The 24901-nt window shown below is 34.7% G+C and overlaps 1 protein-coding gene across 1 annotated transcript in view; it reads left to right on the top strand.

Moving 5' to 3' along the window:
* The window catches only part of EPHA4 (EPH receptor A4), a 147136-nt gene that overhangs the window by 5733 nt on the left and 116502 nt on the right, over positions 1 to 24901 (top strand). Inside the window, exon 3 of the mRNA XM_015817860.1 lies at positions 2986 to 3649. Coding sequence (XP_015673346.1) covers positions 2986 to 3649 — 664 coding nt within the window. The remainder of the gene's footprint in view (positions 1 to 2985; positions 3650 to 24901) is intronic.

Genomic DNA, 24901 nt, shown 5'->3' with positions numbered 1-24901 from the left:
ACAATAATTTATTTGTCTGGAAATTTGCAGTTTTATTATGTTTGGCTCTTTACTGATATAAATATTAAATGAAAAGTACAATTCTGTTGAGGAAGAGAAGAAATCATGACCAAATCATATGAGGATTTTTTCAGCAAAGGGCCTGTGTTCTTTTCACAGAATTCAATAGGCTTTGGACCAGTCTTATAATTTGACTTGTCTTTTGTGTAAACATGCAAAAGGAAATCCCATTGACCATTTTTATTCCTTCTTCTTTTTTGTCCCTGCCCTCTCCCATAGTATAGGGTATTGGTTCATAAAGGGCAGAATTGTAACACAATGCTCATTTCATGGCAGCTGTAAATTAAAGAACTTTGTTGCTCACTTTGTGTGCTAGCATTTTACATTGATAGATGGCTTTGCAGTTTCCCCTATTATCCGTGACACAGTTTGACACGGTGGATATTCTCTCTCTCTCTCTCTCTCTCTCTCTCTCTCTCTCTCTCTCTCTCTCTCTCTCTCTCTCTCTCCTCCTTTTCTTGAATTCTCAAGTATCTCTAGACAATAACTCAAATATTAACATCTTGACTCTTGGGGGTTAGCTGCCACAGCTCTATAAAGAAATTTTAGTTATCCAGCATTGTATTTAAACTCAAGAGCATTTAATGGTTATGAACTTTAATGATTGTGAACACAATACAAAGAAGAGTAGCTTCGATTTTATAATATCCACCAGCACAAGCATATTTATTTTGCTTACTGATGAAGCCTCTGAAAACTATTTTATAATGCTATTCTATTGTTTTGGGTTCATGTGCTTCATTGAAAAAGGTTGGATTTAGTTAAATTTTGTATAAGTGAGGGGGAAAAGCATGTTTTCCTCTGTCACTGATCCTGAATTCAGCAAAACCAAAATCAATTTATTTATTTCTTTTGCAAGCAGTACTTTTCTTTATCCTATGACTAATATAATAACATTTTAAAGCTCTTTTTGACTGATACTATTCTTTTCTCTCACTCCTTTTAAAAAAAATATTTTATTAGTTTTCCATTTTTACAAATCACAAGTGCTTAGTAAACAATATGTTGTCTGGGTCCATTTGCCTTACTTACTCTCACTCTTACTGAACCTCTGTAAACAAAATTAAATCAAACTCACTCTTCAGAATATTTGTTTGTGTGGTTGAGTGCACAGGTTTGTGTAGATTTATGTCTATACTAACTACCCAAATGTTAAAGAGAAATAATAATAATAAAGTTGGAAGGGACTTTGGAGGTCATCGAGTCCAACCCCCTGATCAGGCAGGAAACCCTACACCATTTCAGACAAATGGCTGTCCAGTCTCTTCTTAAAAACTTCCAGTGTTGGAGCATTCACCACTTCTGGAGGCAGGTTGTTCCACTGGTTAATTGTTCTAACTGTCAGGAAGTTTCTTCTTAGTTCTAGGTTGCTTCTCTCCTTGATCAGTTTCCATCCGTTGCTTCTTGTCCTGCCTTCAGGCGCCTTGGAGAATAGCTTGACTCCCTCTTCTTTGTGACAGCCCCTGAGATAATTATTACAGTCACCAGTGACAAAACTGTGGTGTCATTATTCTTATTTGAGTTCTTCAGGAACACAGACTGTCTTGGCTCGAAAACTGTCTGTCTGTCTGAAGACAGATTGTTTTGAAATACACCAAGATGTGCACTGTACAAATTAAAGCTTTTAAGCAGTGAAGCTATTTATTTTATTATAATGTGCATATGCAGTATAATCCTTCTGAGCTGAAGAACTGAATTTTAATCTTTGTTGTGGATTAAAAATATTCTTCCATGATCCAGTATCATTTCCATATATTTAATAGTCTGGAACTTGCATTTTAGCTAATTTATAGCTTGTGTAGGTGATAGAACTGAAGATGTTGGAGTAAATGAGAAAGAACAAAAAACAAAAAAAATATTGCACAATGGAAGTATGATTTTTTAAGTGAAAATTCTGTTTTATAAACTTTGTAGTCCATTAAAACAAACACACGTATATCTCACATAGAGATATATTAATAGTGGCCTGTATTTCAGGATTTTGATATGAATTACTCAGATAATAACAACATTCCCTATAGTGAAATAGATAATCCATCTAGTTCAGTTTCTTCTATATTGAGTGGCAGAAGCCCTCCAGAATTTCAAACAAATTTCTTTCCCAGAATTACTTAGAGATAGTGGTAATTGAACCTGACACCTGTTGTGTTCTGTTACTCGGCTATGATACTTTTCTGACAAAGATAATATATGCAAATCTCTTACAAGATACCCATAAATTTTATCTTTCTCACACAATATGTATAGGGTATGTTGTGTGGATGTAGGGATTGATCACACCAGGCATCTTCTAGCTTCACACTGAATACTGATTTAGATATGACAGGAGGAGATTTTTCTGCTTGCTGTTGATTATATTTAATTGTTATTTGGGATTCTAATAATATTGTTTTAGTAAGTTTTGTGTTATGTATTTGATATGTCAATGTGAAGGGCATAATATCAGAATAATTGATGATTACAAGTGATTAGTTCTTATTCTGCTCTGTTTCTCATGGATATCTATGGTCAAGTTCCATATCTTCTCTTTCTTTTTTGCTATATAAACAGAATATCTGTTCAACTGATACAGCTGTTTTATTTTAATGCAGCTCTTATTAGCAGTCTGAACCATTCAAATCATGCTATCTACACAAATAATGGCAAATAGAATGTATGCTGGCAGATTAATCATTGACTTTCTAATAAACTGAAAAATTCTACTCCCCTACTACCTTAAACTATACAGCTTTTAAAAGCTAATTTCCTCTTGAATATTGGTTTAGTTAATACAAATATATGAGGCATCCTTGATAGTTTGCATTAATGGCTGTTGTATAAAAACCAATGAAACCAGTAGTACAATAGAAATATTTTTTTCTGGTGAATGTTTGATTGTATATTTTAAATGATTTTATTTATGTCTATCTGTCTGATTATTCACAGTGGGAGGAAGTCAGCATTATGGATGAGAAAAATACACCAATCCGCACTTATCAAGTCTGCAACGTCATGGAACCAAGTCAGAACAACTGGTTACGGACTGATTGGATTCCCCGTGAAGGGGCTCAAAGGGTTTATATTGAAATCAAGTTCACACTAAGAGACTGCAACAGCCTGCCAGGTGTTATGGGAACTTGCAAGGAGACTTTTAACCTGTACTATTATGAATCAAGCAATGACAAGGAGCGTTTTATTCGAGAAAGTCAGTTTGGTAAGATTGACACCATTGCTGCTGATGAGAGTTTTACTCAGGTAGACATTGGCGACAGGATTATGAAATTAAACACAGAGATACGTGATGTGGGTCCATTGAGCAAGAAGGGATTTTATCTGGCATTCCAGGATGTAGGTGCTTGCATAGCCCTGGTGTCTGTTCGTGTCTTCTACAAGAAATGTCCCCTGACAGTCCGTAATCTGGCTCAGTTTCCAGACACAATCACAGGGGCTGATACATCTTCTTTGGTCGAGGTTCGTGGTTCATGTGTCAACAACTCAGAAGAGAAGGATGTGCCAAAAATGTACTGTGGGGCAGATGGTGAATGGCTGGTACCCATTGGCAACTGCCTATGCAATGCTGGGTATGAAGAGCACAATGGAGAATGTCAAGGTAGGCCTTGTTGCATTATACTGTTCATTAAAGGATGGTGTATGTAATTGAATCAGAAAGGAGGCTAAATTGAAGAAAGCCAGTAATTAGCAATCCCTGTGGGGATGCGGTGGGACAGCATGGTCTAATGAGGAAATTCAGTACTGTAGTTCCAGGAGGCAGAGCTAAAGGATATATAATTCTGAAAGAACAAAGACACTACCATAAGATGTGTATTAATAATAATAATAATAATAAAGAAATTTTTGTTTTTACTTTCATGATAGAAAATAAAACTTTTATTTGAAAATTCTTCTTAATCTATTTCAAAATAACTCTACTGTTTCACTTGAGAATTCTTCTAGTAAGTAATCCTTGAATGGATGACATGGCTGCTTTTGTGACATATTTTTATTTCTCAAAAAGTCTCCATTGTTTCATTTACAAAAGAACTTGCTAGGAGACTGGCCAGAAATGCAAAAGTCATCTGTTTTTCCCCTCCTTTTCCTATCCTCTACAGAATTAGGGATTAACCTTCATATAAAAGGCAGCTTATTTTAAAGGAAAGGAAAGAAAAAGAACTTTAAATCTTCTTTGTGATTCTCTTGATTTTTAGTTATACATTATTATGATTTTATAAGTAGACTTTAACCGGTTATGGACTTGATTGCCCCTGTAAGCCACCTGTTCAAGACAAATCTCTAATAAATTCTTTTTTTCAAAATAATAGCTTCAGTTATTTTTAAAGTAATAAGATTTAGGGTACTGTGTTTGATGTATTTTAATTGCATTTTGCTTAAAAAAATCCCTTTTTTAATTAGTGTGAACAAAACAAACATCACACTATTTTATTTTATAAAATTAATATACCATAGCAGTTTCATCCCACATCTAAAATAGATTCATATGATCAGTTTATAGGCAATTTGAAATTAATTATTACCTGAAATAAACAATTTTTCTAAACATTTTCCTTTACCATCATGTATTAATCAGATATTTCTATGTTTATTGAAGAAGAATGGAACATAACTGCTTGATACTATAATTATGAGCTGTTGGAGTGAGAACTGAAATGTGGCTAGCATAATGACAGGGCAACATCACAAAAGCAAGTAATTCTCTCTCTCTGGAAAAGGACAGGAACATTCAAAATGTTTGGATGCCTGGTACAAATAAATTGTTGCCAATATACAGATATCATACTTGAAGTGATCACATTATGAGACAATTAATATGTAGAAAAATATTTCTGTTTTTATTAGTTTCTGTATTTCTTTGAATTTAATTTTATAGAATTTGGTTATGAGGAAACAGATGGATATAGAATATTGGCTATTAGATTTCCCCAAAGGAGATGCTGAGGCAATATTGGCTCACCCTGATTGATACAAAACTAAAACACTCCTTAGTCAGTGACCCACACTTTATTATTTAATCAGCTGACAAAGGAAGCCTTGTTTTCGGAAGTTTGGAGAACAAAAAAAATACTTTCTTATAAAAATCTTTTAAAAAAATGGGAAAACAACCTAGTAAATACAACACTTCATTATCTTTTTTTTGTAAAAGAAACAATAACTTACATGCATACTTTACAGGACTATTCCCCCCCCCCCCCATAAGTAAATATCAAATCCAAATCTGTATTTTGTTTTGAGTCTCTGTCAGGTTAATACCAGTTCATTAAAGTTCCTTGAAGTGAACGTAAACCAATAAGCAACACAATTTCATCTCCCAGTTCCATGATAATATATGCCTGTTTGTGTATACATTTCCTGAACTCCAAATTTTAGTAGTTCTGAATAATGACATTGATTCTGAATCCAGAGCATTTTCTTGTAAGTATGCCACAAAGCAGGTGATTAGGAATTAAATAGCCTCATATTTTCTTACTTTACCTAACATTATAAATCAGCTACTCTACTGCCCTTCTAACTCTTGGGTAAAAATCATATAGATGTGTTATTATGAAATTGGAAGACAGACATAAGGGAAGATAAACCTATTAGATCTACAATATTTGTTAACTGTCTACTCAAACTCTTTTTCAGTGTTGAAACTTGGCAATATAAATGCAAGAGAAGGTCATAGGTCATTCACTTCCTCATCCATCTTCCTCCTGTGATCCTTAGGTCAGAGTTAAGATTGATTAAGATCTTAAAACCTGAACAAAGGTTTAATGGACATATGATAAGGCAGAAGGTGCTTCTATTATTTGAAGTTATAATAATACTCATCTATTGAAAAATTTAGAACATTGGAGATCAAACTACATGTGTTTGTGTATGTGTGTGTTTATATATTATATATAAATATATATATATCAAATTTATTTGATATATATCAAAAAATACACACACACATGCACACACACACACATATATATTAATTTAGATAACTGTAGTGATAACAAATAACGCTTAGTGGAAAATAGAGATTATATTTACCTGATGGTATCTGCATTTCTCCCTCATAGGTCCAAGTTCATTCAGTGTCTTCATCTTGAATATTATTCTCTGAAATGAAAGTCTTTTGTTATTCATTTTTCTCTACAATATAATTCCTTTTATCAAAGATTTTATACACATACTATTTTATATACTTCACTTATTTTTACAACTCTTTTGTGTTGGCTGAATTTTGTTTCAAATTGAAGAAAGGGGGAAAATGCACTTGATTTACAAACCTTTTGGGACAAAAAATATGAATGGGAAATATATTCCTGAACATGAAATTGCCTTTGAAGTCTATTGCAAGGTGAAAATAATTACTGTTTTAAGATAAAGTTCAGCCTGTAGGTGATTTTCCCTTTACTAGAATTTATCATTGACATTTAAATTATTTTATTATACAGACTAAGAAGAAATCAGTAAACACACTGAATTAATTTCCTTATTAAAATGAAGAAATGCAAGGGAAACATAGGAAAGGCAATGAATACATTAAACAAGTAGAAGGATGCTAACTCTCTGAAATTGTTGTCACGCTCTGTGTGAAACTAAAAGTAGCACTTGTTGTTTAATAATTATACACCATAAAAATCCAGGTACATTTATTATGATATATATATATAAATGTTTCAATATAAATGGGTCAATCTCATAGTGTTAAATACATTCTTAATTTTATATATTATATATAAATATATATATATCAAATTTTTTTAGAAGTGTTGAAGTATGGTTTTGAGACATCTTCTCTTTGCTACTTTTGGATTTTCCCTTTTGTCTTTAATTATGGGATATTTAAGATTCAATTACTTGAATCATATAAAGCACTTACCTTTGTGATTTTAAATACTTGAAATAATATAACTGAAGAGTGGATTTTGTTATTATTATTATATTTTCTTTTTTCATTACATTTTTAAATATGAACACTTATTTTGTTTGCATCTAGCAATCATAAATATAATCTCACAGCTTCAGTGTTGTAGGAATCTAGCTTTGTTTTCTTTTGACATCCATGACCTTTGATGATGCAACTTCACAGATCAACCTCTGGATGTATCCAGAAAAAAAGTACATTTTCATTTATAAATTAGATATTTTCAAGTATTCAGAGCCTTTCAATGTATTTTCATATTAGTAAGGCTTCCTATTGAATTGACAATGAGATTGTATTGTAAAATAGTGTCAGATACGGGGAGGTTTGTATAGAGAGGGAAGTCGTGATTTTTAACATTTGCAAACTAATTAATTATAAATAAATTGTGACATACATAATATAGTTCATTTGTTCAATTTTTCCCTTCCTCTTCCCTCATGTTCACTACCGAAATAATTGCAGTTTATTTTCCTTCCTCATTTAATATGTGTAGCAAATTGTAGCTAGCCTTATCAGGTATGTATGAATTAAATGTGAAATGTTTATAGTTTACTTATAAAAGTAAAATATTCATTCTAATTTGTGAGCTTGGCAAGATTCTGAGAAATATAGCCTGGCAGTTGCCGGGTTATTTATCTGTGTTTAATAGCATGGTCCAGTGATCTCAGATCTTTATTGTAGCTGCAATAATATGTGAGAAAGGAAGATTTCAAGCCATCTCTTATAGCTTTTGAATCTCTATGTCTTTTATCCTTTCTTTGCTCGACTTTTAACTTGTGAGATCAAATTCTGCTCTCATTCCTTCTGATTATTTCCTTCTTTTGATATACTTTCTGGGAGCAGGTGAGGTCACATAGCTTCATGAGCTGGAAATAATTAACACTTCCATGACTAAATGGTCACTTTATGAATATTCAGGATCAGTTTCTCCCACCCTGGGAAGCAAACATATTTGTTCCATTCTCATTACTCCCACTGGAAGCCAAGGAAGTTTCCCCTTTGAATGGAGGATTGTCAGCTGTCTGGCCAGTTTGCTTTCTGCATGCAGCAGAGCCCTCATTTGCATATCTTGTATACATCCTCATGCAAAATAGCCCCACCCGTTTCCCACTTTCACAAAGGAGATAAGAGCTTCCTTTGGAAAGAGTGAAGGAGAAGCTCCTTCTGGCTATTATGTAGATGCTGAAGACTTGGGTTTCATGCAAATGAACTCCATTTGGGTTTAAAGTTCTTTGTTTAAGAGATAGGGATGCGATATTTGCACAGTATTTCTCTTTACAGCTCAGGCCTTCAACTGTAAGAGTGTGCTTTGATTGTTACCACATATATGTAAAATAGGTCTGGGACCTCTTTGTGGGGGAAAAGTGCTAACAATATACTGTATAGAATGGCTGGGTTATGAAGTGAAGCATTTGCACCTTAGGTGGGATCTTTCCCCTGGGTTTCCAAGGTTGGAAAATTAAAGTAACAGCCTGGGTTAAAGAGGGTGGGTGAGGGAATAATATCCTGATTTATTATTGCACAATTAATATGAAATGGTGATGCACTGAGTCCTCAGAAAAGACGGTTTTGTGTTGTGCTGACTTTAGCAGTCATAAATTTAATATGAATCAACTCAATTAAAATTGTACATGGCTCGTAAGAGAAAAAGCTGTGATTACTTAAGAAAAAATACAATAAAAATATAGCTACAATATTTTGAACAATTACTATCTCTGTCCCGTCCATTCATCATGCAATCCTTCACCTGCTGTAGGATAGAATCTTGCTATAGGCTGCAACAAGCAAGCTTTCATGGAATATATCAATTGAAAGTTTGTTATTGATTATACAATAATGCTATGCATACATGTTTCACTAAAAAAGGGAAAAAGATTGACTATTTTCATTTTGTGTCATATATATCAACAGTATGACACCAGGACCAAAATCCATTCTAGATGTCTTCTATAATATAACAGTAAAGTATTGATTCCCCGTCTTGTGAATATGCAAACAAAGCATTTTGATGTGCAATTAGTGCTTAATTCAAAGTTAATTTCACAGAGCAGTAAACTGCAGAGTGTCAGGCCATGTGGCATAATTAAGCAGAGGTTTAGAACAACAAAGAAACATGCAGAAGGAGTTGGTTCATTTCAGAGACTGAATGGAAATAGTGAGACGTTTTTCTTCCAAGGAACTGAAAGATGGAGTAAGGATGATAATGGATAACACTATACATCTCCTGGCTCTTCTTTCCTACCCAATGGTTATATACTCCATTTAAAATTCTTTGACTATAAAATTAGAAAACTAATAAAATATTTATATATATATAAAAATTCTCCATACAATTAACACATTTTTTCAGGAGAGCTTGCTTTTTATGCCAGTTCTTATAATGGCTGGAATTATAACAATTATAACAATCAAAATATGCAAAAATATAAAATCTACAGCAGCTCTTGGAAGAATGTTATTATTTTAGTTTGTATTTGTTATTACTCATTCTCAATAATTGTAGTAGTGGTCATCTTTATTTACCTTTATTAGCATTTATTATTTATTTATATGAATTTATTTATTAAATTTATATTGCTTACTACTTGTATAATTTTCTGTTAAGAAGAAGGGAAAATAGATTAACCCAGTGCTTTGGCTCTCTTTAGGGACAGGTTTAAAGATGACAAAATGATTATTACCTCATTAACTTTCTTCATTAAAGAATCTGTGATTAGAAGGAATCACTCTTTTTTATTTTCTCCAGACTTCAAGGTTATTTTTTGGGAATATGGCCATTTTGGAGAGAGTTTACTTGTTCAGAATTGCTGTGACTTCAGATTTTTTGAGACATTGGCAGAAATAAACAAGAAAGTGGTCAAAATGGAAAACAACTGACAGGGGTGGTCAATACAGGACTACTGGATAAGTGGGATAGCCTGCAGTTTGCATTGGATTTGTCTTAATATGTGGAATGGTAAATGAGAATGACCTTGAAGGGTATGGGGAAGAGATGTTTAGCAAATGATCAGACAATAGAGGGAAGAGCCCCCAATAGCTTAAAGATCAGGGGAAGAAACTTAGGAAGGTCCCACCCTAATTGGTTGGACAGATAAAAGTGGTTTTAGGAAGTTTGTACCTTCAGGTTTGTAATATTCTTTAAATGCAGCCTTATAATAAAGTAGAATTAGCTCAACATACTCATGTTTCCTGCTTAGTTTACCTGGGGGGGTGGCTGACAATATATCATGTGTCTATACCTATTTCATGAGTGTCTACACATAGGTCTCCTTTTCTCCTGTAATGAAGGCTAGTTAGAGTTATTTAACAGGTGAAAGGCAATCTGTGAGTTTATATAAGGCAGGTTTTTTTTCCTTTTGTAATGCATCCTCTTTCTAACCTTCTGTTGGTTCCATTGTTGCAGGCTTGATAGCTTGTCCTTTCACTGTGTTTGAAAGTTGTAGGGGTTTGGATAGGGGAAAAACAAGCTTCAAATGAACCCTGGTAAGACAAAGTGGCTGTGATTATGGAGAATCTCAGGATGTGAATATTTATCATCTTTAATTCTGGATGGTGTTGCACTACCCCAGACAGATCCTGTGCACAATCTGGGGGTTCTCCTAAACTCAAAGAGTGGCAGTCATGACTAGAAGAGCCTTTGCACAATTTGTACCCTTATCTGGATTGTGAGTCCTCGCGTGCAGTCACTCATGCCCTCGTCATCTCTATTGCAATGCGCTCTACATGGGGATACTCCGGAAGAGTATTTGGAAGCTACAGCTGGTAGAGTATGCAATGATGCGAACAGTTCTGAAGGTCCTTAGGATGGCACATATAACAATGCTGTTGCATGAGCTGCATTGGTTGCTAGTTTGCTTTTGAGTTGAATTCAAGATGTTGGTTATTATCTTTAAAACCTTTATGGCATGGGGCCAGATTATCTGAGGAGCCGTCTTGCCCCAATTGGATAGGCCTGCCCACATGTTCCAGTGGAAAGGGCATGCGGTGGACTGTGTCTGTCATGGACTTTCAATTAGTGGGGTCAAGAAGAAGAACCTTTTCTGCTGTAGCCCCATCCTGTGGAACATTCTACCACTGGAGATAAGATCTGCCCCCACCCGTTGACTCTTTGAGAGCTGAATGCAACAAAATTTCACTTTAATGTATGCCAATTAGTTTAATTACTATTAGTGTAATGTTGTAATACTTGTTGTAATGTTTTATTTTTCTCCTGCTTGAACGGGGCTGATTCCTTCCAGATTCTATTCTATTCTATTCTATTCTATTCTATTCTATTCTATTCTATTCTATTCTATTCTATTCTATTCTAGTTTTGCTGGTTGGCTTGGGTCCTTGATGGTGCTGTTTGCTGGATGTGTTGCGGTAAGAGAGAATACCTCACCCCTTCCTATCCATCATCTTGCTTTTAGCTCTTATTCATGTCTTATTTAAACAGTTTTTTATATTTACCTTTTTACTATTTTGTAAGTTGTGCAAACTTATAAAAAGCTCACTTTATTGATGAAATGGGTAGCTAAATAAATAAATTTAATTTCTGCTTCCATTTTTACCTCTTCTGTTATTTTTTCTTTATTTTTCTGTATTTCTATCTGGCTTTCTCAGAGACCTCCCTAACTTTATTCCAACAATAATCTTGTGATGTAGGCTGTAATGAAGGAGATTGACTGGCCTCAGTTTTCAAGTGAGTTCTATGTTCAGTCAAGTACTTGGATCTGGGCCCTTCTCCTGTCTAAGACCAATATCTTAATTACTGCAGCATGTTATACAAGTGAGTAATACAGTGTCACATAGATTAACCTCAGTGTTAAAATTATCCTGAACTTGATTTTCCTGCCTATTTACTTTAAAGTTTTCCAGCCTGAGAACTTTGATGATTTGGCTACCACATTCCAGTGGATTGCCTATAGCAGCTAACACTCCCTGGTAGTGATACTGTATTTAGACTCTGACGAAAATAATTGTGAGATTCCCTTAGTCTTCATACCTGTAAACAAATTAATTTCTGGATGGAAAAGTCAGAGTGGAAATTGATTTCAATAATCTTACCCGACATCCCTTGTTCAAATTCTACTGTTAATCCATTGACTATCATAGAAAGAATTAGCCGGTGAAGTAACTTCTACAGTAATTGTTAAATTGTTGGACTGATCAGAGAATTCCAGGATCATATTCTCAGTCAATGAAAGAGCTCACTAAGCCAATTTTCCCTTCCAATTCTCGCTACATTGTACTGCAGTGGTTCTTACCTTTTCCTTATGCATCATCAACACTGAATGTTCTTAAGGACATCCACATTGGCAATGTGGAGCCTGCCAGCCTGGAATTTATTATTTATTTATTTTATTTGTTTGTTTGTATCTTGACTTTATTATTTTTACAAATAAGGCAGCGAACTTATCCAACAGATCTTCCTCCTTTTATTTTCCCCACAACAACAAGCATGTGAGATGAGTTGGACTGAGAGAGGGTGACTGGCCCAAGGTCACCCATCTGGCTTTCATGGCTAAGGCAGGTCTCCTATTTCCTAGTCTAATGCCTTAACCACTAGACCAAATAGGCTCCAATTATCATGGGTTTATTGTTATACTAAACAGTATTGCCTCAGCCTGGTGCAGAATTTGTTTAAACTTCATCTTTTTCTAATTTGATGCTCTTCAGATATTTTCAAACCTTTAATTCTCTCATTGGAAATTATAGGAATTGAAGTCTGACATGTCTGGAGGGCACTGGAGGAGTTTAAAACCAGAGAGCAAAAGATGGAAGACAAATGCCCTTATCCTTTTCCTTTACCAATATAGTTCTATTTTAATGCTACTGGTTGACATTATGTTCTGCCCACTTGGAGTAATTGGTGGAACTTCTTGCTTCACATTGAACTTCTAGTTGTATTTGGAACCTTTTCTATTTTCAAGAACTAATTATTACCAGTTTCTCCTTGGCGTGAATTAATTATGAGTTTTGTGTATATTATGGACATGATGACCATATATGGTGAAGCAGTTTGTAAAGGTAATTCTTTTTCTGCAAAAGAATAATACAAATAATAAAGTAAAATAAAATACATTATTTGTGTTTTTCCTTTCTGGAATTGCCTTCTGCACAAAAGATGCTTCTCCTGAACTGAATGAAAAGTCTGCTGTCTTTCTGTGGTTTCATAGATGAATTATGAAGGGGAGCTTTTTAAAAATGGTTATTAGAATGAAGAGTTTGTGTGAATATATGTAGTTTTATTAACTACCAGTTCTAGATTTCATTTATTTATTCATTCATTTATCCATATCCCATCCTTATTAATGTTTACAAATAACTCAGGGTAGTGAACGTAAGTAATACTCTTCCTATATTTTCCACAACAAAAACCCTGTGAGGTGAGCTTGGCTGAGAGATCACCCAGCTGATTTCACGGCCAAGGAGGGGTGTGAACCACTGTTTCCTGCCTTCTTGCTTTTTGGTATTCAGAAAGTGTGCAAAGACCTGATTCTTTGGACAGTTCCTGGGGAGAGTATTTTTATGCTGTTGTTTTTAACTTCAGTTATGGAGAGAAAATTGTTCACCGCTTAGTGTCAGCTGGAACTAGAACAATCCATAAGCCCTGTAAATAAACATACAAATAAGTTTGACATAATTTTTGTAATGAAGGGAATTATATTATTTTCATCATTTGCTTAATGACATGATTGCTGAATGACGTAAGATGACACAAATGATACTATTTGAGTAATTTGCATAATTATGTTAGGATGAATGATGTACCCTCTGGTTTAATAGATAATTCGGAATAATCTACATTCCCTCCCCCAATTGGTCCATTAAATCAATAGCCTACCATATTTCGGGATGAAAAAAATAAAATGTGGACATGTGAAAAATCCGCTCAAGGGCTGCTGCTTTGATGAAGAAATTTGAGGAAATGGAAAATGGAAGAAATGAAGCTTTTCTGTGCTTAAATCTGGATCCATTGTAAATACCATTTTTTAAATTACTGTGAGCCACATCTTACCATATGCTTAAGCTTCAGCATCATCTAGAAATGTCCATTAATAATAACTTACATTATGGGAAAAATGCTTTACACAGCACTGGTTCAAAGCTGCAGTACAGTGTCTTAATTATCCAGATAATCCTGTTTGCTTGTATTTTTAAACTATGAACTGCTAGGTAATTATTCAATTCTTAATAGAAGTCAAATGGCAATGTAAACAATAATTAGGATGTTAGACAGACTAATGCGCTTCAAAGCAAATTGGATTTTTTTTTCATACTGTTCAGCATGAAGTCCCATAAAGCTAACAATTTAGTGGCAAAGAAACAAGTTCCATTTTGTTCATATTTTATGGTGTTATCTCTTCATGCCTTGTTTGAGAGAATAACAGTTTGCCCCAAAGAGGCTGCCTGTGCCAGAGCCAAATGTCACTTTAACAATTGGTTCCCTGCTGCTTGCCAGTTGGCTGTGCTCTCCCATGGCTCCAGATCAGTTTTTTGTTTGTTTCAGCTCTGACAGGTCAGAGGTTAAATGGAACACTGATTTCCTCCCACAATATTGACAGCAGGTAAATATAGACAGGATTGATGCTTGATCAGCATGCAGTCCATGCTGAAGAAATAGTGACATCTTTTCAGGAGAAATATGCTTACTTTAAGATGTACATCTTCCTACTTGACTCTTCTTTGATTCTGAATTATAGCTCTTTGAAAAAGGAGTTCTTCTGTTTGATGCATTCTCTTTCAGCACACAGCCTTAGAAATCAGCAATATGTTGAGAAAAAATAGAAATATTTTAGAATAACACATATCTTATTTGAAATTTTACTTCCTCTTTTCTTTTAAAAATGATCAAGGATTGCAGTCTGGACCCCAACATTTTCCTGAGTATTATACTTTCAAGATCTGAGTTAAAATACAGAGCAATTACATTTCTCAATAATATCTTTCCCTTTGTCTATTGCCAGTGCAATAGATATCTACATTCCATCCATCTCAATCAGTAATTAAATCTTGTCTTGTCTCCATTACTTCCATTGTCTTTATCCAGAACGTAAAGGCACCTCATCCTGGTAACAAAAAACATGAGCAAAAGGTGCCTTTTTTCTTTATCTTTTCTCTACCTAAATATTATGAGGCTTTCCACATAAAATTGTTGGGTGCAGAGCCTTTGTTCAGCATGTTCTTAATATTCTTAGTCAGGTGTGAATGATTTGAACAATTGGTCTTCTATGTTTCACAATCTGAACTTTTAGGAAATATGCTGGTGCTTGTTGTAGGAAGTTTACTTGCTTCCATTGTTATTTCCCATATTAGCGTTTCTCATGGGTGGGGGAGGCGAAAAAAATAAGTGAAAGATGTATTATCTATCTATCTATCTATCTATCTATCTATCTATCTATCTATCTATCTATCTATCTATCTATCTATCTATCTATCTATCTATCTATCTTCTAAGCATGTGAACATTTTTCCATATCATCCAACAAAGTTGAAAATTATAGTGCCTCTTTGTATTCTCTTTCATTAGACTACCAGGCTTGAAGTGAATGAAAACTAGTTTAAGGAAATATAATGCAATTCCCTGAGTAACCCCAGTTGCTGAATGGCAGCTTAAATAGAAAAACCTTACATCAGTTTTAATAGATAGTCATCAACATGACCAATGGATTTTGACTTGTTTAAATTAGGATTGGTTTTCTATGGAACTCAGCTCTGTATGGGCGTATTTTCATAGCATGATATGAAAATGATTTGCTGTTCCCTTCAATTTTTTTGTCTACTTAGTCTAGGCTAACATTGTAGTTATTTGTTTTTCTGTTTCTGAGTAGCTTTTTGTCTGTAGCTGAAGAAGATGTTTCCTCTTAGAAACAGTTCCCTTTGAAGTTCCATCCTTTTGGTGATTGACACCATCACAGGAAAATTAGCATGTTAAAGGAAGTGGATCAATAACTTGTCTCCCTTTCCACTTCCCATCTCTCTAAGGCAAGAGAATATTGCCTAGCACTAGAAGTGTCTGCAGAGGAAGCAGTTTTAAAAGTGGTGTGAATAACAGGAATGTACATTGGTCAAACTAAGGTTGCTTGATCCACCTCTCAGACTCAAGTACAGCCATTTGAAAATGGATTCAGGAGAATCAACAATTTAGGAAGCAGAGGCAGTTCATGTAATTATGGAGAGGATTAGAAGGTAAGTGTAGGGAGACACCAGAGATCAATACAAGGGCAGAAGTTGACTGAACTATTTCTTAGATGTTGGAGCGCTCAATTTTGTAACATTTAGCATGAGTATGTAAGAGATTTCTCTGAGTTTCTCTTACAGGCATGTAGATATAACTTCTCCCCACCCCCAATCGTTTTATAAAATGTTCAGACAGCAGGATGGATAAATTAACTGCAGTTCTGCAGTACTGTTAGAGCAGTCTTGTTAATTGAGAACAGCTAAAGTTTCCTAACTGTTTTAATTAATACTGCTTTTTTCCAAATTTTTATAAAATGTGGTTTTGATAGGATCACTTGGATCAAGTGACAAGTAACATCAAGAGTCTGTGTTGTATTATGGTCTTCACTAGATGGCTTATGGCCCGTTATTCCATTTTAGTCCACTTATCTCACATGCTTATTGCTTTTCCCTTCCCCCTATATATTTACAGAGGAAAGTCAAGCTTTAATGGCATAAGAAATAAAATGTCATCAATGCTTATAATTGTTTTTTATTTCATTTTAACTTTGTTTGCTGCCCAGAGTCGCTTGTTGAGATGGGTGGCCATGTGCATTGGATAAATAAATATGAATTTCCTGTATTACACTTTTAAGAACATGGAGGATTTCATGGTATAATGGTGGACTTGTGGTAGAGTTTTGTGATTCTGTAAAAGTTACAGCTACCTTTACCTGACAAAATACTTTTCATTCTTGATTATTAATATGGCACAAGTTTGTTTTTAGAGAATTCTGACCTTGAATGCTGCATTGGCTGTAGACAATACACTTAGATTTTCTGTCTTTACATTCCCATCTGTTAAGCATAGCTGACATTAAGTAACAGAACTGGGATTCTTTGCATAAATATATTGAGGATGAATAGTATTCCTCAGCTGGCAGGGACCTCTTATTCCCCAACTATTGTGGTGTTTTAATTGGGAAATTAGTTTGACTGATAGTTATATTTGGATGAACTTTACCTGAGCTGTAACTATTTTTTCTTTAAAAAATATATTTCTGGTTGTCTTATTTCTGCCACAATTAAATAGATTTTCACAGAAATAAACATATATCTAGCTGGCTATAATAATGTGGTATGAAAAAAATCTAGTTCTGATGAGGGCGAAATAAAGTAGAGAAAGATGCAACTTTCTTATTTTTAAAATCCAGTTCAGTTTACGGATGTGAAAAAAGTCAATATTTATTTGCTTATATCCAATTGCATTGTCTTGGCAGCTAAAGAAACTTATAACTTACTATGATCTATTAACTATAAATACACAGCAATCAGACCAGCTGATTATTTATTATTGTACTAATATACCAATATAGTATTATTAATGTCACTATTATATGTTAATATTGTATTATATATTATATAATATATTTTAATGTTAAATAATAATTAAATTTATATCATATCTTTCTTTTTCTTTCATCATTCAAGGCAGGTTATAACTATTAAAGAATTACAAATAAGAGTGAACCCCATTTGCCTCTGGAGTACATCATAGTTCACCTTACTAATCATGAATCACAAGAAGGCTTGCTAAAGAACTCACTATTGCATAAAGTAAGAAGAGAGTAGGCTAGAAAGTAGATCTTTCCATAGATATACACGGCCTCCAGCCTCTTGACATTTTTTAAGGCCAACAACAACATAACAAAAGGCCATTTCCATATAATAATAGGCTCTGTTTTGCAAATACTAATTAGTCATGTTTGTAATGAGAGAGGCAGATGCTTGGATAGTCAATCTTTGAGCCATGTAGGGCTTTAAAAATTAATACCTATAACTTAACTTGCAAGTAATTTACAACTAATGGAAGTTTTTCAATACAGGGATCGTATGATCTTGTATGTTACAGTCTTCCTGCTGTATATACCACATGTAACTTCTAGATATTTAGCTCCAAAGAAAGCACATTGCATAGTTAAAGTATGATATAATCAAGGTATGGATAACCACTGCCAAATCTGATTGGCTCAGGAACAGTTGCAGCAAGTGCACCAGACATAACTGTGTGAAAATGTTCCTTCACACAGTTATATTTGCAAATACAGAAACAGCTGATATATAAGGAACAATCTGGGAAAGAACACTGTCCAAAATGGTCTGAATCATAGTCCTAGATTCCAGTTTGTTTTTTCCCCAATAGTAGCCCTCTTTTGTTTCATTTAAATTCAGCTGGTTTCCTTTTAGTAGCATTCAAGTGAACTTATTGCTTCTTTGGAGTTATATGATAAGGGGTAGTCTAACTCCAAAGCTCCAGTGATCTTCCCCCCAAATTTCATGTATACGGTCAGTATCACCCAAGACACAATGGTCCCTATTACACAAAACTCAACCTTTTGTTCTACTACAATCCAGCAGGAAAGATCACTTAGACAACATGGCAATCTAAAAGCATACCATGATCAGTGGCCTTGAAAGCTGATAATATTTCAGGAGAAATAGCAGGTCTATACTTAGTGTCCAGCATAGATTTGTCAAAAATATAAATAGAGTTACCTTGAAGTAAGATGGACAACCTATAAATTTTATAAATCAATCAGTTTAAATTCCATATTCTGGCCACAAATATAATTGAAATTAGAATATGTAATCAGTATAACCTGGATTCATCAGAAGCTACAAAAGTATTACACCTTCTCCAGAATTATCCAGGCTTACAGTCAAGAAAGAATATTTCCCATAAAGTTCTTATAACTTTTTTTTTAAGGTAAACGGTTTTAAGTCCTGATAAGAGACAGTCATCATGGAACTTACTCACAGGACCTATTTTATTAATTTAATTGTGACAGGGCAGAATCAAGGAAGTGCATGGCAACTTAATAATAATAATAATAATAATAATAATAATAATAATAATAATAATAATAATAATAATAATAATAATAATAAAGTTGGAAGGGACCTTGGAGGTCATCTAGTCCAACCTCCTGCTCAGGCAGGAAACCCTATACCATTTCGGAAAATGGCTGTCCAGTCTCTTAAAAACTTCCAGTGTTGGAGCATTCACCGCTTCTGGAGGCAGGTTGTTCCACTGGTTAATTGTTCTAACTGTCAGGAACTTTCTCCTTAGTTCTAGGTTGCTTCAATCATTGCTTAGTTTCCACCCGTTGCTTCTCGTCCTGCCTTCAGGCGCCTTGGAAAATAGCTTGACTCCCTCTTCTTTGTGGCAGCCCCTGAGATATTGGAACACTGCTATCATGTCCCCCCTCATCCTTCTCTTCATTAAAGTAGACATACCCAATTCCAGCAGCCGTTCCTTATATGCTTTAGCCTCCAGTCCCCTAATCATCTTTGTTGCTCTTCTCTGTAATCTTTCTAGAGTCTCAATATCTTTTTTACATCGCGGTGACCAAAACTGGATGCAGTATTCCAAGTGTGGCCTTACCAAGGCATTGTAAAGTGGTATTAACACTTCACGTGATCTTGATTCTATCCCTCTGTTAATGCAGCCTAGCACTGTTAATGCAGCCTAGCACTAGGACTCTGAGGTCCCTCTCACAGTTACTACTATTGAGCAAGGTACCCCCTATACTATACCTGTGCATTTGGTTTTTCTTGCCTAAATGTAGAACCTTGCTTTTCTCACCATTGAATTTCATTTTGTTAGATAGTGCCCAGTGTTCAAGTCTGTCCAGATCCTTCTGTAACTTAAGCCTGTCTTCTGGAGGGTTGGCTATTCCTACCAGCTTGGTGTCGTCTGCAAATTTGATGAGTTCCCCATCTATCCCCTCGTCCAAATCGTTGATGAAGATGTTGAAGAGCACTGGGCCCAGAACAGAGCCCTGGGGCACCCCACTACACACTTCTCTCCATGTAGATGCAGTTCCATTGAGGACCACATGCTGGGTACGGCCGGTCAGCCAGCTACAGATCCATCTGGTGGTGATGCTGTCTACCACACATTTTTCTATCTTGTCAAGTAGTAGGTTGTGATCTACTTTATCAAATGCTTTACTGAAGTCCAAGCAAATTATGTCTACAGCATTCGTCTGATCCACTAATTTTGTCACTTGGTCAAAGAATGCAATAAGATTTGTCTGGCATGATCTATTTTTGACAAACCCATGTTGGCTTTTAGTAATGACTTTGTTTGCCTCTAGGTGTTCACTGATTCGTTGTTTGATTATCTTTTCCAGGATCTTCCCAGGTATTGAGGTCAGGCTGATAGGTCTATAATTTCCTGGGTCCATTTTTTTTCCTTTTTTGAAGATGGGAACTAACTTCATATACATTGTTCACATCCTACAAGCTAAAAAGGATCCAGCACAAAAATCCAAATTAAAATGGATCCTTCTGGCTGCAGTGAATGATATAAATAGATCAAAATGAATTAAATTTTGTTCTGACTGCCACCATTCACCCTTAACATTTGAAAAGCATAGATCCATATAATATGGTAATTCTCTTTGTGCATAATGATATAGAGATTTAACACTTTCCAATGAGCTTTTAAATGTGCTTTGAGATGTACTTCATCATCCCAAGTGTATACTGATCCACCCTGGAAATTTCTCCATTTATGTTTCAGGTGGCATTTTGTGCATTTATTATTTCCACATTGATTGAATCAATTAATTTGGTTTGCAGGAGAGAAGAGGGTACTTGGAAGCAGCAGTATCAGTTATCTTTGCTGTTGTTTAATCCATAGCTCTACCAGGTTATTTATAATATCTCTGAAATATAATTCTTCAAGCTCTAGCAGGGATCCTGAGACTTCTCAGTATATCAGTGGGGTCAAATTTGTGCAAATTTGTACTCAAGAGGAGCTGAATAAATTCTTATTCTTGCCTCTAAGTAAAAAATAGAAAAATATCTAATTATAACCCTGAAAGGTTGGAAAGTTAAATTCATTATTCCCAACAAGTAATTATACTGTGTAGAATAAACATTACACAGGATGTTCTTGTGAGAAAAACAAAATAGTTAAAGATCTACATGTTCATATAAATTTATATACATTCCAGTATGATAGAATGAATATTAGATGGCCTATCAAAATATATTTTGAATTCATCTTAATCAAATTTATCTTGTACAAATACTCAAAGGATTCTGTCTATATTTCTTAAAATTACCACAGAATATGCTTAAGAGAATTTCCTGAGAATTGTTGTGTGAAGATAAAGAAGTGAATCTGACCACCGCTTATAACCTAGTTCTTTTACTTATTAAAAATATTGTTATGACTCAGTCATCAAGTCTATTGACTTCAATTTATAGACCAACCAAACAAGATAGCAAATAAAATATAAAATGCAGAGTGGACATTTCTTATCTAACTCTAATATGTAACATGTCGTCTGCATATAGTTGTAACCTATGCTCTTTCTCCACAATTGATGTCTTCAGAATTTCTGATTATGTTTTCAAGTTGAATTCAGACAAAGAGAGAAAGAGTACTTCCTTGGTATGTACCCCAACTTAAATTGAATCTTTAGTGGCATCACATATCACAGGGAATACTATACATACATACATACATACATACATACATACATACATACATACATACATACATACATAAAACTTGCAATTCTTGTTTCCACCTACTTAATAAAATGTTCCTATTTTAGTAAATATACATTCTGGGTTCAGTTAAAAATATGGTTTGTCAAAGAAAGCAAAGTTTCAAAGGAGCATGGATAGAAATTGGAATAGTGTGTGTAATACACCCTTTGATTTAAACATCAAAGAATGAAATATCAGGAAATATTGTGAAGCAATAATAAAATGTCAGAAATTTACTGAATGAAATTCAGAAATGTAACCTTGCAACAACTAATAATTCAAGAATATAATTTGGATTTGTAAAATTACACTCAAAAGCAATTTCAAATTTAGTTTCAGGCAGCTTGAACTATTATTTTTCTTCAATGCAATTGTGTCCAATTCTCAGAGATTGCTTAGACAGTTTTGTTTGCAGTTTTCTTAGCAAGATTTTTCAGAAGTAGATCACCATTGCCTCCTTCCCAAGGCTGAGAAAAAGTGACTATCCCAAGATCATCCAGCTAACTTTATACTTAAGGCAGAACAAGAACTCATGGCCACCCAGTTTTTTTGCTGATGCCTTAACCGCTACATCAAACTGGCTTTATTATATGGTATACTTAATATAAAGACATATTTTCAGAGAATTTAGGATTTGATCATGCATCCAAACAACAACATGACTTCTCCAATAATTAAAATCACATAGTTGCAACAAGCTAACAATTCAACTAGCAATTAAACTGTTATCAGGATGATATTATTATGAGGTGGCGGTGAATGTTGATACTTATTTGATTGTAATCATTTTGGGCAGAAATTCCTGTATGTACCAAATTCCTGTGTGTATCAAATTCAGAACTCTCCGAAATGATGATAAAGGTTGGATGCTGTAGTCATAACTCATAAAAAAGTTCCAGATTGGGATAGTCTTCTTCCTGGAAAAATTATTGAAGATGGTACATGCTAGAATTTAAACATATTGGCAGTACTGTAATTTTAATGGCAGTACAGAAAGACAACTAACAGTTAATAACATGCCAAAGAAGGCATGTTATTAATACAGAATTATCATTCTGAATCTTTGGGGATCAGAATTTCAAATGACCCTTTAACAACTTTGCAAGATATAGATATATATCTTTGACAGATATAAACAGGGGAAGAATTCTCCATTCAGCTCGTTCCATGTTCATATGGGGACATGAAATCCTTTGTTCCAGTTCAGCATTCAAACCGCTCAAGCTTAAGGCACCAGGGCTCATACAAGTCCTATCAAAAGTAGTTCCTATTGGCCCCTCCCCTCCTCCAAGAGGTTGACCTCTGGATAGAGGTCTCTAGGTTTGCCTTCACATTCTTTAAACAAATGGATCAGTTGTGAAGGTTTATGTACTTGCTATAGTTTCTCTAATAAATCATTTTTTATTACTTTGCCAAGAGGATAATAAATTAGTAGGATTTATATTGCTATTTTCTTCTGCATTCAAATCCTTCACCGAAAAATTTAAAAATATAAGTTTATTCATGTGCAACATTAATTTTGTTTTAACCTTTGTTCATCCAAATTCAGATACAGTTGTGTCAGTTTGTAACACTTCTTTCTGAATTATGACACACTGATGACAAAATGTTTATGTAATCAGTAATGCTCATCAGATTGTTTCTGGGTAGCTGATTTGCTATGTTGACTGTTTCTTAATATTGCTCAAAAATTATGTGCAGCTTGAAAAGCTGATAAAATTTGTACAAATTACACCATCTATTTTTTTAGATACATGGCTGAAAATAGCAATGTATCTAAACAATATAAGTTTAGAGGTAAATAAATTTTCATGTTAATCTATGCCACTTGAAAGATGTTGGGTTGTTAAATAATAGTAAACTGAAGTCTTTGTTAATTAATCTGGAAGAAACTGAAATGACTTCTTAATTAAGAAGAAGGTAGACATTTTGATTTCCAGAGCATAACTTCATTTTTATTCTTAGTCTTTGCACAGATGCAGAAGGGTTAATTTTTTCTTAAGAACAGATAGAAGACCACTTAGCAGGCTAATTATATGTAAGCCATGGTATATTAACATTTGGTATATGTTTAGCTATATAAGCCATTTTATTCTTTGGACAGCTTATTAACATAGCACAGTGAAGTGATAAAATGGATGGCGGTTTCACTATGGGTAGGTGTAAAATGTTATTTTGATTAAAAGAAACTCCATGGATCAGTATTGATAGACTGTCTAGTGCAGGGGTGTCAAACTGCCGGCCCGCAGGCCGGTTGCATCATGCGGAGGCCACACCCACCCCAGCTCTGGCAATGCAAAAAAAGTCACGATACGTCGCGACACATCACGTGACATGGCGAGTTTGACAACCGTGGTCTAGTGAAACCAGGGTTGAAAGTAGCCCATTGAGATCAGTTGAGTCTCTAATGACAAAATGACAATCATGAGCAGTAGCAACCTCCACGTAGGGGGAGTACAACTGACAGAGAGGAAAGACAACCTGCTAAAAAATATGCAGGTCTATTACAGTACTGCTGCATGCACAGGTATTTCCCTAATTCTGATGGAATGGAAAGGCATAACACATCAAATCTCCAAATGACTCCACTGATAGTGTCCATGAAATTAAAGATTATGATCAAACCCGCACTGTAGGAACCAGCAGATGTTTCCAGGTATTAGTGCAGAACAAAGATGAATCCTTTTTGTTGATTTGTGATGTACATAAAAATATAAATGAATAAGTTGATTTTGTGTGGCTGCATTAAACAAGTTAGCGAACTTTAATCATAATTAAAAGTCTGGTACAAATAGATCTAACACATACAGTTGTGACTTTTTTTAGTGCCAAAAAGAACAAAAGGGACAATTGTTAAGTATCTGAATAATTATGTCAAATAATTGTGATCAGCTTAACATTTGTAAATTGGACTAATGCACCTGCTGCACTACATTATAATTGTTTATTATGTTATCCATGATGTGTAGTTCGGGGTTTTTATTTCTTTGTAATATGTTTATCAAAGAGAAAAATATTAAGGCATAGAGAAGGAATAGAAAAGGGACTTCCGGTGGCAGGCGACTTCGTTGGACGCAGCTGTTTGCTGCCTCCCGCCTGTTTCAGCGTAAAAGCCGTTTTGACAGCTAGCATCAGCTGTCAAACGGCTTGATACCTTTCCCCTGGGCATAAGGGGATCGGTGAGCTGCCCGGGGTAGGAGTTGAGTTCCCGAGTCGTCCTATATGGACGATGCAGGC

The sequence above is a fragment of the Protobothrops mucrosquamatus genome, unplaced genomic scaffold (assembly GCF_001527695.2).
Source record: "Protobothrops mucrosquamatus isolate PMUCROS unplaced genomic scaffold, P.Mucros_1.0 scaffold642, whole genome shotgun sequence".
Taxonomy (NCBI): Eukaryota; Metazoa; Chordata; class Lepidosauria; order Squamata; family Viperidae; genus Protobothrops; species Protobothrops mucrosquamatus.
Note: the sequence above shows the minus strand (reverse complement) of the source record. Positions and strands in the feature narration are given on the sequence as shown.